Source organism: Stylophora pistillata, chromosome 7 (assembly GCF_964205215.1).
Source record: "Stylophora pistillata chromosome 7, jaStyPist1.2, whole genome shotgun sequence".
NCBI lineage: Eukaryota > Metazoa > Cnidaria > Anthozoa > Scleractinia > Pocilloporidae > Stylophora > Stylophora pistillata.
In genome coordinates this window covers 6327944-6346020 of record NC_142525.1, presented here as the reverse complement: position 1 = coordinate 6346020, position 18077 = coordinate 6327944, and the positions used below count along the sequence as shown (strand labels likewise).

Here is an 18077-nt window from a genome sequence, read left to right as displayed (position 1 = left end):
AGTGAACACATTTTGTTTCGGACGAGGAGGGCATATTTGCTAAATAAAGGCGAAAAAACGCCATTTCGCAAAATAGTAATTCTGTCAAAATTACTACTTTGCGAAACGGGTTCTATTTTGGTCAATAAAAGGAAAGGTGACCAGGCTCTTAGAAATATTGATCATTTTATTAGTGGACACAGTTTGTTTCGGACGAGGAGGACATATATGCTAAATAAAAGCGAAAAAACGCCATTTCGCAAAATAGTAATTCTGTCAAAATTACTACTTTGCGAAACGAGTTCTGTTATGGTCAATAAAATGAGAGGTGACCAGGCTCTTAGAAATATTGATCATTTTATTAGTGGACACATTTTGTTTCGGACGAGGAGGGCATATTTGCTAAATAAAGGCGAAAAAACGCCATTTCGCAAAATAGTAATTCTGTCAAAATTACTACTTTGCGAAACGAGTTCTGTTATGGTCAATGAAATGAGAGGTGACCAGGCTCTTAGAAACATTGATCATTTTATTGGTGGAAACATTTTGTTTCGGACGAAGAGGACATATTTGCTGAATAAAGGTGAAAAAACGCCATTTCGCAAAATAGTAATTCTGTCAAAATTACTACTTTGCGAAACGAGTTCTATTATGGTCAATAAATTGAGAGGTGACCAGGCTCTTAGAAATATTGATCATTTTATTAGTGGACACATTTTGTTTCGGACGAGGAGGGCATATTTGCTAAATAAAGGCGAAAAAACGCCATTTCGCAAAATAGTAATTCTGTCAAAATTATTACTTTGCGAAACGAGTTCTATTTTGGTCAATAAAATGAAAGGTGACCAGGCTCTTAGAAATATTGATCATTTTATTAGTGGACACATTTTGTTTCGGACGAGGAGGACATATATGCTAAATAAAAGCGAAAAAACGCCATTTCGCAAAATAGTAATTCTGTCAAAATTACTACTTTGCGAAACGAGTTCTGTTATGGTCAATAAAATGAGAGGTGACCAGGCTCTTAGAAATATTGATCATTTTATTAGTGGACACATTTTGTTTCTGACGAGGAGGGCATATTTGCTAAATAAAGGCGAAAAAACGCCATTTCGCAAAATAGTAATTCTGTCAAAATTACTACTTTGCGAAACGAGTTCTGTTATGGTCAATAAAATGAGAGGTGACCAGGCTCTTAGAAACATTGATCATTTTATTGGTGGAAACATTTTGTTTCGGACAAAGAGGACATATTTGCTGAATAAAGGTGAAAAAACGCCATTTCGCAAAATAGTAATTCTGTCAAAATTACTACTTTGCGAAACGAGTTCTATTATGGTCAATAAAATGAGAGGTGACCAGGCTCTTAGAAATATTGATCATTTTATTAGTGGACACATTTTGTTTCGGACGAGGAGGACATATATGCTAAATAAAAGCGAAAAAACGCCATTTCGCAAAATAGTAATTCTGTCAAAATTACTACTTTGCGAAACGAGTTCTGTTATGGTCAATAAAATGAGAGGTGACCAGGCTCTTAGAAACATTGATCATTTTATTGGTGGAAACATTTTGTTTCGGACGAAGAGGACATATTTGCTGAATAAAGGTGAAAAAACGCCATTTCACAAAATAGTAATTCTGTCAAAATTACTACTTTGCGAAGCGAATTCTACTATGGTCAATGAAATGAGAGGTGACCAGGCTCTTAGAAATATTGATTATAATATTAGTGGAAACATTTTGTTTCGGACGAAGAGGACATATTTGCTAAATAAAGGCGAAAAAACGCCATTTCGCAAAATTTCGTTTCGTTTCGTTTCGTTTCGCAAAATAGTACAATTTCGTTTCGTTTCGTTTCGTTTCGTTTCGTTTCGCAAAATAGTATAAGCCCATGCAGAGACACATTCGCATTTTGCGTATTAGTTGTACTTGATATTTCTGAGCAGTTTTTAAGCCGATTAACCTATTATTTATTGTGTTTGATGTTAATTGACCCATCATCTGTAAATTTTTTTCTGTTGAATCTAGTTGGATTCGATCGGAAAATTCTAGAGATGCTTGTAATAATTATCTTCTCTGCCTTTTGTGATTCGTGAAGAGAAAACATGCTGTGGTTGAAATCTTGAAAACTAGCTCATTTTGAAGGGAATCTGCCTACTCTAATCGAACAACTGCAGACGCCTAATGTGATGAGAAATTCAAGCTTTTTTTTCGAATTCATGTAGACAAAAGATTCAAAAATTAATAAGGTCCCGCCCGATTAAAACCGTGAGAACGTGGTTGCAGTGACCTCTTCCCTTGTAAAATAAGACTGGAATATTCTGGTTATTTCTAGAAATTTACTAGATATATGACAGAAAATATTTCCAGAAATTTCTAGAATTTACCTGTTTTCTTTTCTGGAAAATTCTAGAATACTCTAGAATGTTAATGAAACATGCTAATTAGGGTAAAATTGGCCAGAATTTGTCAGCTTATTCCACAAATCACAGACTAGGTCATAAAATCAGCTTTTTCCAGCCTTTTCCAGCTTATTACAAAATGTATATTTCTAAAATTATCTAGGAAATTCTTGCATGCTCCTTAAAGGAAGTAGTGATTAAGGTAATGTATCAATTTCTAGCTTTTTCTAGCATATTCCAGATTTTCAAGACTTTTCAGCATTTATTCTTTATAGCTGCAAGGAATCTTTTCCTGAAGACAATACCTGTATTTAAATCACTTGAAAAGTGTTTTAAAAGAAAGATGAATTTCAAAGATACTAAAGTAATCCAACACTTAGCTGTTTTCAAAACCGTAATAACATCGTTATGAATTCGTGAAAATCGTTCAAAAGAAATAATCTTCAGTCAAGCATTTGTTAACCATTACCAGCTTAAAATCGAGGAAAAGCTTTCCACAAGCGATCAGGTGATGGAGACTTTAAACTAAAATGAAACTGACTAAGCTGACAATTTCTCTCAGTATTGCTAAATGTAAATTAGTTGTTCACTATTTCTGGCTTATTCCAGTTTCCTGCAAGAAATGCAGACTGGAAAAAGTTGTCAATTTCTAGCAGCAGCGAATACGTGCATTGAATTCCAGCTATTTCCAGGTTTTGAAAGAACTTAGAACTTGGAAACACTGGAAAAATATTTTCTAGAAAAAAGCTAGAATAGGATTCTGGAATAAAGCTGTCATATTCTAGAAACTTCTAGAAAGCTCCAGAAATTAACAGAAAGCTCGAAATTGGTTTTGCAAGGGATGGGCCTCTAAAATGGAAGTGTTTTTTTTTTTTAAGTAGTTGTTTAAAATCAATTTTTTTAATTTACTCCTGGCTTGTTGTGAATTATTTGATAACAGTCCATGGTTTTAAGCCTTGTAGAAACTGCTTATGCATGTACTTTACTCCAGAAATACCTTAAACTGCCACTTTTTAGCCAGGCTTGAGTCTCACACATTCAGTCTGAGATGTGTACAAACAAATTTAATAATTGGTGTGCAAACTGAAACAATTGTTTCAGATATAGCAAACTGCTGCTATTAGGTAACTGATCAAGTCACCTTAAAGTCATCTTGCCTAAAGTCATGTCACCCGAAACCTGAGTCATGTTGCCCAAAATTTTAGTCGTCTTGCCTGAGTAAAGGGTCAAGCCACCAAAAGAAACAAATGCTTCAAAGATCAGGCCCCGGCTGTTCGAAGGATGGATAACGCTATACACTGGATAAATCTCTATCCGGTGGATAGCGCAGTACATTTTGGTAACACTTCTCCGCTGGATAGCGATTTATCCGTTGGATAGCATTATCCGCCCTTTGAACAACCAGAGCCAGGCTGATAGCCTGTAAATACGCAATAAAGTTGAGAAATCTTAATCACTTATTAGTGCTCTTTGTTTCTGACAACACCATAAAGATTGAAAAAGTGTTGCTCTTTTCTAAGGGAAGCATTATTTGTTTCAAATGACAAAATGAAGTCTTGCCAGTTTGGTATGTACTTGTTTTGTACTAAAGGACATATCGTAAGCTTGTTGATCTTAATCTTGCTTTCTAACAATGCCATTGATCATGTGATGAGAATTGAAATGTGTTTGAGTAACAATTTTAAAAGCATTGTTAATTTCTAACAGGTGTTTTTCATTTCTAACAACAAAGTGAACAACAACAACAACAACCTTTAATATTCTAATTTCGAATGACTATTTTAACAAAATTGGAAGTGCACACAGGTAGCTAGCTAATCTAGGGGGGTCGTGTCTTAACTAAGAAAAAAAAGTTGATATACAAGTTTTACAGAAACCAGGAAATTAATTAGAGAGAGTATAAGTATACATGTTTACAGAAATCAGGAAGTTAAATAAAAGGAGTAGGTATAGAAACAAGATACTACAAAAATAAAAAAAAAGTACAATGAAGGCTATACTTGTTATTCTAGAAATACATTAAAAACCTTAAGTAAATTTGACCTTTTGAATGATTTTTCGTATGTCGAGATAGGAGTCTTCCGAAGACAGAATTTTGAAAAGTAATTAACTTTTCTCTTTAAGTCATATTTTGAGAGATTCCTTAATGTAAGAGGCATCTCGTTCCAAACTTCTGTTCCAATTCTAGAAAACAAGTTCAATTGAATGGAGAGCCTAGAGGTTTGTGTGTAGAAGTTGTGCGAAGCAGAGGATCGGGTGTTATTGGGGTGAATATTAGAAATGTCTTGAAACAGGTCTCGAATACTTCTAGGCGCATTTTTGTGTCTAATATCAAACATCAGGTTAGCTGTAAGTTCATAATAAGAAAATTGTAGCGGTAAAATAACGGCATCGGAAAATAGAGGAATTGCATGCTGATTGTGGTCAGAAAAATAGATAAAATGTAGAGCTTGTTTTTGCATTGAATTAATGTTTCAAGTTGTTTCTAACAACATAATGAAGCATAGTTTGTTTGACATGTACTAATTTCATACTCACAGACATAACGTAAGCTTGAGGAACTTTATCTTGGAATAAGGTGCCCATATTGTTAAGGTTAAACCAACATAATATATCGAGGGCCTGGGATTTGTGACAGCCCAAGTTAGATCTTGTCATCCCGTGCATCATTACAAAGTGCAAGCCAGTGAGGCATGCGAGGTATATGTGAGCCATTGCAAAACTCATTTTTGATTGAAACTTTATACAAGGAAATACATGTAAACACCATTATTTTTTATCCCTGTACAAGTCAAACCTATTTATAAGTTAAGCCCCCATTTCCAAGGTCAAAAATTGGACTTTTCATCATTTCTAGTTAAAGAAAAATTCAGACTGATGAAAATTTCCCCAATGGTTGATCTTTTGTTTCTGAGATTGTATCGAAAATATGGTGAATTAAAAAAATTGCAGAGCAAAATGTAAGCATGTATAAAGATTGACAATATAAGCATATACTAGTACTTCAATTTACGCATATTATTTTGTAAACTGCTTTGAAGATGAAATCTTCATGCATTTACAACCCTTATCTTGATGTCGAATTTGAAAGGAGATGTAGTAGACTGAAGGAACACCAAAGAGCTTCAAAGGATTGTTTGACGATACACCACCATATTAAACAAGAGTGCGTGAGAAAACAACATTAGCCAGGTTACTAAGCTACAGTAAGCGTTCAATAAAAACGAGAGTTCAGCACCATAAACAGCAGCAAAGCTATAAGGAAAACATTAATGTCTGTTCTACAGATCAGAAGATGCAATAGAAATTGGCTCCAGTAGGTTTCTGTTTGAGCCACAAAAAATTTATTATTTCAAACTTTTTTTTCGATGAAGAATGTGCCTAAAACTGACGAAATTTGAACACACTAAGAGCTGGTTTTGTAAACTTGGTTTGGAAAGAGTTCCATACAAGTCATGTATAACCCCATACATTAATTATGCATTCATTTCAGAAAGGCAAAATATAGAGGTTTGTTTGCAACACTATGCATAATTAATGTATGAGTTTAAATGGAACTCTTACCCTCGGTTTTCCCAAATGTACTTCAGGAAATTGTTATGCTAATTTCTTGGATATCTTGGTCAGGTCTTTGTATATGACCCGTGTATAAGTCAAGAGTTGATTTTTAGGGTGATTTTTTGGTCATTAAAGGTCGACTTATGCACAGATAAATACGTTATAGTTTGGTATTGTTTTGCTTCTGGAAAATACCCTCAGACCAACAGTCATCATGTGACATCTGATTGTAACCACTGGTATATATTGAAGATGCAAGAGTATGGATCAAACCAACAAATTTTGACTTTCTGTCCCTTCTTAGACAGAGTTTCTCTCCCTACCACTTGATGTGTCCTTGGCTGGTGTGTTTTTTGTAGAATCAAATCTTTTTACACGTGAGCTAACTCACTTGCTTTTGAAAATTCTTGAAATTGAGGAGATGAATGTTGACTTGCGCTACCTTGACCTTTCTAGCTTATATTTGTATTTCAACTGATTAGCTTTCTCTTTGACCTGTTAAAAACTCCCTTGTGTGACTGGCTCAGTTAAAACCTTTAACATGATTATCACTACTATTATTTATTATTTATTTTTATTTGCTCATTTATTTATTTATTTCATTGTTTCGTGTGTGTGTGTGCGTGTGTGTGTGTGCGTGTGTGTGTGTGTGTGTGTGTGTGTGTGTGTGTGCGTGTGTGTGTGTGTGTGTGTGTGTGTGTGTGTGTGTGTGTGTGTGCGTGAGAGCCTATACAGTGTCTGTTTAGGTAGCCCGCCTAGAATAGCTTTGCTAACTGTGAGCTACAAAAGCCTTTATTTCTTTCATTTTAAAAAATAAAGTCAATGTTGTTGTTTACAATCTTTGTTGTGGGAATCAAGGTTCCATGTTGCTCATCATTCTTTGAAGGCTTTTGTCTTCTGTAAATGGGCCTTACAGGATTTTGCTCCAAAGTTTACTTTGGCATGAAGAGAAGTTCATAAAATTTGACCGGAATGATGATTAAGCAAAATATGATAACATACTTTTTATATTCTCTTGTTAAATAGTAAGGATGTTATTTTAGCTACAAACAAATCCCTCAGGTTTTTTTTAATCATTTATATGGAAATGTTTTTATGGTATTATTATGGATATGTTGTTGCATTGTTTTCAGCATTTGTAACAGTTGACATTCTTTTAATTAAAGTTGCTTCTACTTTTAATTGGTAACAGTCATTATTAATTGGTTACATTACTCATTGTCTGGCGTGGATAGGCTACGGGAAAAGATTGTGGCCAAGGCAATGAGCAACTTAGTGTGAGAGCACTAGCTGCAAACAATGTTGCAGAAGGGGAGACTGGAGCGTCAAAAAATTCCTTACAGCTTACTGACTTTGATATCGTTTTTGAAAAGCCCAAAATCTAAGCATCAAGATCATTAAATCCAGAGATGTTGTACATGAAACTTTGCATAATTATATGTAACTAGCTTCAAACAAGCAGGGTTATGCGTTCCAGGCCTGTCAAAAGACTGTGGCAGATTAATTTTTATTAATGAGAAAATTTTGTCTTTATGCCTTGCATTGGAGCTTGCATGCCATGCCAGTTTGCATTTGGGTAAAATTCTCTTCCTTTGATAGCACCTAAGTTTAACATGGATTTCCTTTTTTGTGATTGCTAACCAAACAGCCATCTGTATGTTTTTTGAAGACAAGATTACAGGATTCTTCTTATTTGCTAATCATCTGTTTATTTGTGCTGAGAGTAAGTATGTTACATTTGGCAGTGTTTGATGTTGATTGACAGACTCATAAATTATTATTTTGCAGAGTCTGGTTATGTTCGCTGAGCACAGATAATTCAGTGTTTTTAGATACTGATGTATTCAGAGAAATCTTAAATGGGGTTTAGAAAATCTCTTCTTAAGGGTATTAGTAAGGCCTGGGAGTCAGGTTGAACTTATGAAAATCATCAAGTCATTTGATGCATTAACCTCACTGGTTATTTTCCATGTGCTTCATGTTAGGTTCTGATACTTTATCAAATGATGGCTGTCAGCCCGTGGTGGAAACTGGTTATCAAGTCACAATCTCCTCTTGGAGGAGTTCAATTTCTTTTGTTTACTCCATTGCTGGTTGGCATACTTGCTGCTCTGGGAGTCTATGATGCCAAAAACTTCAGCTGCGATCCCCAACCCAGTGATTTTAACAGAAATACTTGCTATAACAACTATATTGACATGATCAGCAAGCCTCATGGGTTAATACCTTTGAATGTTGTTGCCCTAACCTTGAGTGTTTTGTGTGCAAGTTGGACCTGCTTTGGAATTTTTGGTGCCATGCTCCTTCGAAAGATCCAAAGTTCAAGGGACAATGTCAAAACCAGAAAGACTTTTCACTGCATCTACTTTATCCATGTGTTTTTTCGAATATTTTTCCTGGGTGCTATGTTGGGGCTTTCCTGCAGTTACCCTACAATTGATATACCTTCCACTTATAAGTGTGAAGTTCATCAGACCCCGCAGAACAACAATCAAACCTCACAAAGTTCACTTCACCCAACAAAAATGACATTGCACTGTAAAGATCTTCATTACAAACAGAAATCAATTCTTAATAAAGTTATTATTGCTGTGGATGCATTGTATATCATGTGTGGTATTTTAGAAGTCCTGCACCTGTGGTGTACAGAAGGAGCTGTTGAGCAAAAGTTACTTGGAGATCTTGAAAATGTTGAGCTTGGCCCTCTACTTGGAAGTAAGTATATTAAATAATTTCAAGTGAAACTGCTATCAAATTACAATGCTATAAAAGTGATGATGGAATGTTAGTCAGCTACATGTATACAATATTGCAGTAATGGAAAAAAATTACAACCCACAAAAATTCATAGAACTAATTAGGGGAAGGTTAGATAGAACTACAGTAACAGGGTTTATTGTGTTACAATGTAAAGTAGCCTACAAAGTCGCAAAATTTAAAGGATGGGTTCTAAAAGATAACTAAAATTATAAACCCTTTCCTGGCTTGTTGGTATGTCAGCTGATAATGTTCTTGGCTGAGAGAGGGTCCTCTTAATTTCACATTTTCCTTCAAAGCTTTGCTTCTCGGCAAAATTTTCATTTTTTCAGACAACCAATCTGCTGTGGTCATCATCAGCTGCCAAACCAGCTGCCCAAAAGGGTTTATTACCTGATTTAAGGGAGGAATAACGCTTTAACAAAACAATCTTTTCAATCCTTTGGATGGGGATCAATTTGTTATGTTATGGACACAATAGACATTTTTCAAGCTCTCAGCTCCGTGCTAGCTAAACTCCTTGGGCTGAAACTGATAGAAAGTATTTCAACTGGATTTCCTGGTGTTCACATTTGAATAAGATATTTTCCTTTCCTTATTCTTTGGCCATTTTTAACTCCAGGAGTAACACTGCTTTTCAGATGACAAAGAATTGAGAAAATTTGTGGCAACAGGTTTAATACTCGTGCTGCAGCTCTCATAAGAAGAGTGATAAAAATAATTTGAGTTTGTGCATTATGATTCACAAACTGCATCCAAATTTGCACCAGTTTACTCTCAAATTTCAATACCAATCATTATCATTGTTCTTTTCTTACTTTGAATTTACAAGTTGAGTTTGGGTAAAACAAGAAAGTGCTGAAAATCACTTTGTGAGCCTTAAATTATCATTTGACATTCTAGCATATTTACTGCAACATTTTTCCAACTTTGTATCATACAATCATAGGTTGCTAGTGAATTCATACCAAATGTTTCTTGAACTTCTGTATTACCTCCCAAGTCTCCCGGTTAGCTCAATTGGGTAAGTGCCGGACTTTTGTGTGGGAGGTCGAGGGTTTGAGCCCCGGCCAGACCAACACTCAGGGTCTTAAAATAATTGAGAAGAATATGCTACCTTTCTAAAACATCAATCAAGAAATGGTTAGATATTCTACTCCTCTCGGATAGGGACGAATAAATGGAGGTCCCGTCTTCTGTATCTATTAATTAGTTCATTTGGTTAGGCAGGGGAGGTTAAAGAACCCACTTCACAAGATTACTGTGATCTGGTCTGGCCTGGTTACTGGGAATTAGTGGGGGGAGGGGGCCTCTGTTATATTCGCTTCCATTTGATTGTAAACTGCTTAGCAGTCTGGTAAAGTCCCCCGTACAGTGTTGTAAAGTGCCATGAGTTCAAGATATGAGTGCTATATAAATACAAGTTATTATTATTGTTATTATTATTACTATTATTATTATTATTATTAAGTTGATCTTCCCTAAAGTTCCGCACCCCAATATATATTTAGTGTCCCATTCACACATATTTCCTCCATGGCAACCCATTCAAGGATCTCCATACACATCACATCATTAGGTAGTTTCCCCTGCATAGTTACTCCTTAGCAACCTTGAATACTATGATATCCATACTCATCACACTATAAATAGTGTCACTTTAACATATCCTTTACTCTGCCTAAAATTTAAGTAGAATAGTTGGAAATGAAATGAATATTGTTGGGTCCTGAATCCAGGTGTAACACTGCTTTTTGTGAGACAAATAATTGAGAAACTTTGTAACAACAGGCTTAATACTCATACTTCAGCTCTCCTATAAGAAAAGAGAATGATTTGCCCAGCATCTCTTAACTATCACTACTTTTGATTTGGTGTTAAATTACACTTGTTAGACTTGTGATTATTTTTTTATGCTAGGACAAGGAGTTCATGAACCTTATTTTAATGTATCTCATTATGTCAATTTTTTTAATTTTTTTTTAATTTGGTGTTGATTGCCAGCCAACCATTTGAAAATGTATGCCTCTGAAGGTACACAATTCAATGATCATGGTACAAAATTGAAAATCTTGTGTCTGTGGATTTTGATTTGCAAACTGCACCAAATGTGCTTTATTCTACTCTTACATTTCAGTTCCAATTATTATACTTGTTGTCTTACTTTGAAATAACAAGCTGAGTTTGGATGTAACTTAAAACTGCTGAGGCCCCTTCATATTGTGCATTTTAAGTCATGATTTAATCTTTTGGCATGTATGTTTACTGAGTCCATTTATTCCAACTTTGTACCTTTTCAGTGAATTTGCAAGGGAGGTAAAACAAAGTTCTCAATTTTTCAACTCCATCCACCCTCTCTCCCCTACTTAAAAGAAAAATCAGCAGGTGGCAGAGTACGTATGATGCACGATCCAGGTGGCAGAGTGTCAGCAAAGTAATTAAAAAAGCTAAAAAACCCTGCCAGTTAAGTGAAGCAGGGGGGGCTGTGTTGCTAGGGAATTCAAGTTCGTTACACATGCCAATGAATCAAAAGTCATAATAAGTATTTCACTTTCATCAGAGACAAAATTTAAAAGAATCATTGTCTTGGACAGGTTCACCTGAGAAACCAACCATCACAAATGCAGAAGGTGAAGTTGACATCAATTTCACTGTGACTTGGGCAAAATCAGAGAATGTTGAATACCGTCTGGAATGGAGGAAACAACACATGACAGGTTGTACAAAACTGTGTCAACAGGAAAAGATTGTGGAAGCTCAGCACAAGATATTTGGTCTTGATTATGGCGCAGAGTATGAAGTGAAACTGTTTGCTCTCAACGGACATGGGAAGAGTGACCCAGACGTCAGAATTTTTAAGACAAAGAGTGGTATGTACCTTTATTTAAGACTTCTTATTTAACAATTGGTGGAATTGTTTAAATAAAATAGATAAATACTGATGGGTCTAAAATCCAGTGGTAGCCTGGCTTTACATTAGAGGCAAAGTGCTGAGAGACTTTGTGACAACAGGTTCAATTGTGACAACATGCAAGCTTAATACTCATGCTGCAGCTCTTATATAAGAAAATAGAATGATTTGGCCAACATTTTTATATTTTTTCACTATTGTCACTTGTGATTTGGTTGTTAATTACACTGATTGGATAAAGGGTGATAGTTTCGAAAGAAACTGTTTGGGGCTGCGTCGGTGGGAGAAACGAAATAATTTGGATATATCAACAAAGTTGAAGTGGTAAATTGGCCACCGTAACGATTACAAAAGCTGACGTTTCGAGCGTTAGCCCTTCGTCGGAGCGAATAGAGGAATTAAGGGTTGTGTGTGCTTTTAAAGGCAGAAAATGAAGCTACGTTATCGGTGGGAACATGGCAACTGAATGCATGGAGATGACATTAATTGTTGATGCTGGAGAGAGTAGTTTATCAATCTTCTATTGATGTTTCTCGTTGTTAATTAGTTGAATTTTTTGTTGGTATTGATTGCCAGCCAACCATTTTTAAAATGTACGCCTCTGAAAGCAAACACTTCAGTGATCATGGCATAGAATTAAAAATCTTCTTTCTGAGTATTTTGACTCACAGATTGCACCCAATTTGCTTTCTTGTACTCTTGTATTTTAGTGCCAATCATTTTACTTGTTGTCTTAATTACTTTGAAATAACATGTTGAGTTTGGATATAACTAAAAACTGATCAGGCCCACATTGTGAACTTTAGGTCATGATTTAATATACTGGCGTATATGTTTACTGAGTAGATTTTTCCAACTTTGTACTCTTTTCAGTGAATTTACGAGGGGGATAAAATTACTTCTCGATTCTTTCAACCCCAACCCCCCTCTCTCCCCTACTTAAAAGAAAAATCAGCAGGTGGCAGAGTGTCAGCAAAGTAATTAAAAAAGCTAAAAAATCTGCTAGTGAAGTTAAGGAGGGAAGGCTGTGTTGCTAGAGAATTTAAATTCATTATACATGTCAAAGAATGTAGTCATAAGGTGAGTATTTCACTTTTATCAGAGACAAAATTTAAAAGAATCATTGTTTTGAACAGTTTTACACTCTTTATCAGCGAATTTACTGGGGGGGGGGTTAAATTACTTCTCCATTCTTTCAACCCCTCCCCCCTTTCCCCACTGAAAGGAAAATCAGCAGGTGGCAGAGTGTGTGAGAAGTATTAAAAATCTCCAAAAAATCCACTAGTTTATTTTAGGGGGGGGGGGGGGGGGCTATGTTGCTAGTTGCTAATGTTTCTGAAATTCAAATTCATTACGCACGCCAATGAATCAAGTCATAGTAAGTATTTCACTTTCTGCAGAAACAAAATTTAAAAGAATCATTCTTTTGAACAGGTGTACCTGAGAAACCAATCATCACAAACGCAGAAGGTGAAGTTGACATACGTTTCACTGTGACCTGGTCAGAAGTAGAGGCCAACAGCAGTAGTTGCAGCATTAAATACCGTCTGGAATGGACGAAACAACCCATGACACAATCCACACAACTGGTTCAACGGAGAAACATTGTGAAAAGTCACCACGAGATAACTGGTCTCGAGTATGACGCAGAGTACGAGGTGAAGCTGTTTGCTGTCAACAAACAAGGAGACAGTGAGCCAGACGTCAGAACATTTAGGACAAAGAGTGGTATGTACTGTACCTTAACTTTGAGTAGAATAATTGCAAATGAAATAAGTAAATAAATAAATAAATAAATAAATAAATAGTTGGGTCCTAAATCCAGGAGTAACACTGCTTTTCTAACACAAGGAATTGAGAAACTTTGTGAGAATAGGTTTAATACTCATACCGCAGCACTTGTAAAAGAAAAGACAATGATTTCCCAAACTTTTCGAACACGCCGAGGCCCATATTGTGAACTTGAAGTCATGATTTAATATTCTGGCATATATGTTTACTGTAAACATTTTTTTCAACTATGTACCACCTCATTGTAGACCAAATCTATACCAAACGTTGTCTGAACGTATAGGCTACCTGCAAGTCACATTAGTTGATCTCCCCTAAAAATTCTACAACCCCATCGCTAGTTCCACTTGCATAGTTCCTCCTTTGCCAACTATGCCTATGAAATCCATTTTTAGCACTCCTTCAACATTCCTTTTGGTAATGTCTCCTGGCCAGTTCTTTCCTGGGAATCCATACAAATTACTTCTCGATCTTTTCGACTCCACCTCCACTCTCGTCGTACTTAAAAAAAAAAAAAAAAAAAAACAAAAAAACAGCAGGTTGCAAGGTTTCAGAGAAGTAATTAAAAAAACTAAACATCCTCTGGTCTATTCAAGGGGGAGGGGGAGGGGAGGCCTATGTCGCTAGGGAATTCGAATTCATTACGCACATCGATGAATGTAGCAACGCTCCGCCTTGAAACGGTTTTTAACCAGCTTTTTCACCACCGCTGTCCTCCAGAACTAAATGAAAACGGAACCAATTGTCACAACATCTGTTTCAACATCTATCATTTGATGATGTAAATATTTCTCTAAGAGCTTGGGACTATTCAGGCAAATAGGTTAACGGGGTAAAATAAAGACTAATATGTCCACAATTTTATCGCAAATTGCAGATTTAGACTTTCCCATAAAATGAGGTAAACTTCAAAACTTAAAAATGTTTTTAAAGTATTCGGATTCGAAAGTCCTCTCTTAACTCCACCTCGGCGGCCTTCTTTATCTCCAAAGCAGCGGCTAAGTCGGAACGCTGTTCTAGTTATGAATTGGTGTTTTTTAAAGGTTAAGCGCGTCCATTACCTAAAGGTCCTGGATTGGTCACTAAATCTGCTTAAGTGTAAACCAGGTCTGAGACATCCTGCCCTTCAGGGATTCTCACTGACCTATATTGAAACTAAAGGGAGTCCTTACTAGAGATTCAGAATTAGGAAGATCTGGTTTTTCAACATTCACGGAGATATCTGTTTCTGAAATTAGTTACGAGGGGTCTTAAGCGTGATGGAGTTTGAGAAATGTAGATTTTTCCATCTTTCATGGCTGTAAGTGACTTAACAGGACCGGTCAAGCGTCCTTAATGATGCGTCACGCAACCCTTGTCACCCTATTCTGACAACACTTAATTGGATTTAACATTTGCCACTTCATTTCAGAACTCTTTGTTTATTGTAACACATGGATGCTTTCTGATGGAAACCATGTAATCTGTTTGAAAAAAATGCCAACATGATTATTGCACACCGAGAGAACAGAGTTTTGTGGGTTTTTTGTTTTTAAATGAGCGTTTGGAGAATCGAAGCAACATAAAATGGTAAACAGTTTGAATGAATGGTAGTGGGCATGCATGTTAACAGTCAGCAAAAAGAAATGATCTGACATGTGATTTTGAGAGCCTCTGCATTTAAACTTTTTAACCCCTAACTATCATCAAATTTCTCCTTAAAATATCATCCCTGAATCACACAAGAGTAAGGGAAATGATCACAAGCTATAGGAGCCCCAACCTTGTTCAACAAACTCTCCTAATGTCAGCACTGCAGGAAATGTAAAGAGTACAGTATGGAGAATATGTATACAGACAATGTCAGCACTGTACAGGAAATGTAAACAGTACCGTATGGAGAATATGTATACAGACAATGTCAGCACTGTAGGAAATGTAAAGAGTACAGTATGGAGAATATGTATACAGACAATGTCAGCACTGTAGGAAATGTAAAGAGTACGGTATGGAGAATATGTATACAGACAATGTCAGCACTGTAGGAAATGTAAAGAGTACAGTATGGAGAATATGTATACAGACAATGTCAGCACTGCAGGAAATGTAAAGAGTACAGTATGGAGAATATGTATACAGACAATGTCAGCACTGTAGGAAATGTAAAGAGTACAGTATGGAGATTATGTATACAGACAATGTCAGCACTGTAGGAAATGTAAAGAGTACAGTATGGAGAATATGTATACAGACAATGTCAGCACTGTAGGAAATGTAAAGAGTACAGTATGGAGAATATGTATACAGACAATGTCAGCACTGTAGGAAATGTAAAGAGTACAGTATGGAGAATATGTATACAGACAATGTCAGCACTGTAGGAAATGTAAAGAGTACAGTATGGAGAATATGTATACAGACAATGTCAGGGTGTGAAGGGGTAATATCATTTGTCAAGAAAAAAATTACAATTCTCATGCATGTGTTTTTTTCTACTTTTCAATGACATTTGATTACAATTACCTCTTAAGTTGATTGGTAGATTAAACTTAGACTTTGAACTTTTAGTACAAGTTTGAATACAACTGGGCCATGGAAACAATATGAAAATCATTGACAGTGTAAATCCCCTTCTATCAATACTATTTGTGAAACCTTAACAGATTTACAATTACTCTTGTTTTAGAGTAGGAATAACATGATTGAACTATTTGACATTCATCAGAAAAAAATTTTAAAGACATACATTTGAATAGGTTGACCTGGTGAACCAACCACTGTTTTGTGAAGACCTTCTGCATTTTTATTACTTGTTGAAATGATTAATTTACATGTTTATGTGTTTTAATTAGTTACCATGAGTGTTTCGCTTTCATCAGAGGCAACATTTAAAAGAAACATTATTTTGCCCAGGTTTACCTGAGAAACCAACCATCACAAATGCAGAGAGTGAAGTTGACAGTGATTTCACTGTGACCTGGTCAGAAGTAGAGTCTAACAGCAGTAATGGCAGCATTGAATACCGTCTGGAATGGAGGAAACAACCCATGATAGGATCCACAGAACCGGTTCAACAGGGAAACATTGTGGTAACTCAGTACAAGATAATTGGTCTCGAGTATGACGCAGAGTACGAAATGAAGCTGTTTGCTGTCAATAGACAAGGAGAGAGTGAGCCAGATGTCAGAACATTTAAGACAAAGAGTGGTATGTACATGTACATTTATTTAAACTTGTCACTTAATGTTTGGTGGAATTGTTGAAATGAAATAAAGTAATAGTGTTGGGTCTTAAATCCAGTAATAGCACAGCTTTTACTTAAAGACAAAGAACTGAGAAACCTTGTGACAACAGGCTTACTACTCATGCTGTGGCGCTCATATAAGAAAAGAGAATGATTTGCCCAACATTTTTTCACTATGGTCACCTTTGATTTGGTTGTAAATGACACTGATATTAGACTTGTGATTAATTTTTGATGCTGGAAATGGTAGTTTATCAATCTTTTATTGATGTGTCTTGTTGCATCAATTAGTTGAATTTTTTTGTTGGTATTGATTACCAGCCAATGATTTTGAAAATGTAAGCCTCTGAAAGCAAACACCTCAATGATCATGGCATAGAATTAAAAATCTTTTGTCTGAGTATTTTTATTCAGAGATTACACCCAAATTATTTGCTTTACTATACTTGAACATTTCAGTACCAATCATTATACTTGTTGTCTTACTTTGAAGTAACGTGTTGAGTTTAGATATAACTTTGTGAACTTCATGTCATGATTTAATATTTTGGGATAGATGTTTATTGAGTAAATTTTTTCCAACTTTGTACCTTTTCAGTGAATTTGCAAGGGGGGGGGATAAGAATTACCTCTCCGTTTTTCCTGCCCCACCCCCCTCTCTCCTCTACTTAAAAGAAAATCAGGAAGTTGCCTAATCTCAGAGAAGTAACTGAAAAAACTACAAAATCCACTTGTTTATTTAAGGGGGGGTGGTGTGTTGCTAGCGAATTTAAATTCATTACACACAGCGATGAATCTAGTTACAGTAAGTATTTCACTTTCATCAGAGACAAAACTCAAAACAATTATTATTTTGAACAGGTTTACCTGGGAAACCCACCATCACAAATGTAGAAAGTGAAGTTGACAAAGATTTCACTGTGACCTGGTCAAAAGTAGAGGCTAATAGCAGTGATTGCAGCATTAAATACCGTCTGGAATGGACGAAACAACCCATGACACAATCCACAGAACTGGTTCAACGGAAAAACATTGTGGAAACTCACTACGAGATAACTGGTCTCGAGTATGATGCAGAGTACGAAGTGAAGCTGTTTGCTGTCAACAAACAAGGAGACAGTGAGCCAGACGTCAGAACATTTAATACAAAGAGTGGTATGTACTGTACCTTAACTTTGAGTAGAATAGTTGCAAATGAAATAAATAAATAAATAGTTGGGTCCTAAATCCAGGAGTAACACTGCTTTTCGTAAAACAAAGAATTGAGAAACTTTGTGACAATAGGTTTAATACTCATACCGCAGCACTTGTAAAAGAAAAGACAATAATTTCCCAAACTTTTTCGAACACGGTGAGGCCCATATTGTGAACTTGAAGTCATGATTTAATATTCTGGCATATATGTTTACTGTAAACATTTTTTCAACTCTGTACCACCTGATTGTAGACCAAA

The 18077-nt window shown here is 35.8% G+C and overlaps 1 protein-coding gene across 1 annotated transcript in view; it reads left to right on the top strand.

Moving 5' to 3' along the window:
- The window catches only part of LOC148726361 (uncharacterized), a 357363-nt gene that overhangs the window by 63708 nt on the left and 275578 nt on the right, over positions 1–18077 (top strand). Inside the window, exons 7-8 of the mRNA XM_088727311.1 lie at positions 13045–13338; positions 16294–16587. Of these exons, the coding sequence (XP_088583437.1) occupies positions 13045–13338; positions 16294–16587 (588 nt within the window). The remainder of the gene's footprint in view (positions 1–13044; positions 13339–16293; positions 16588–18077) is intronic.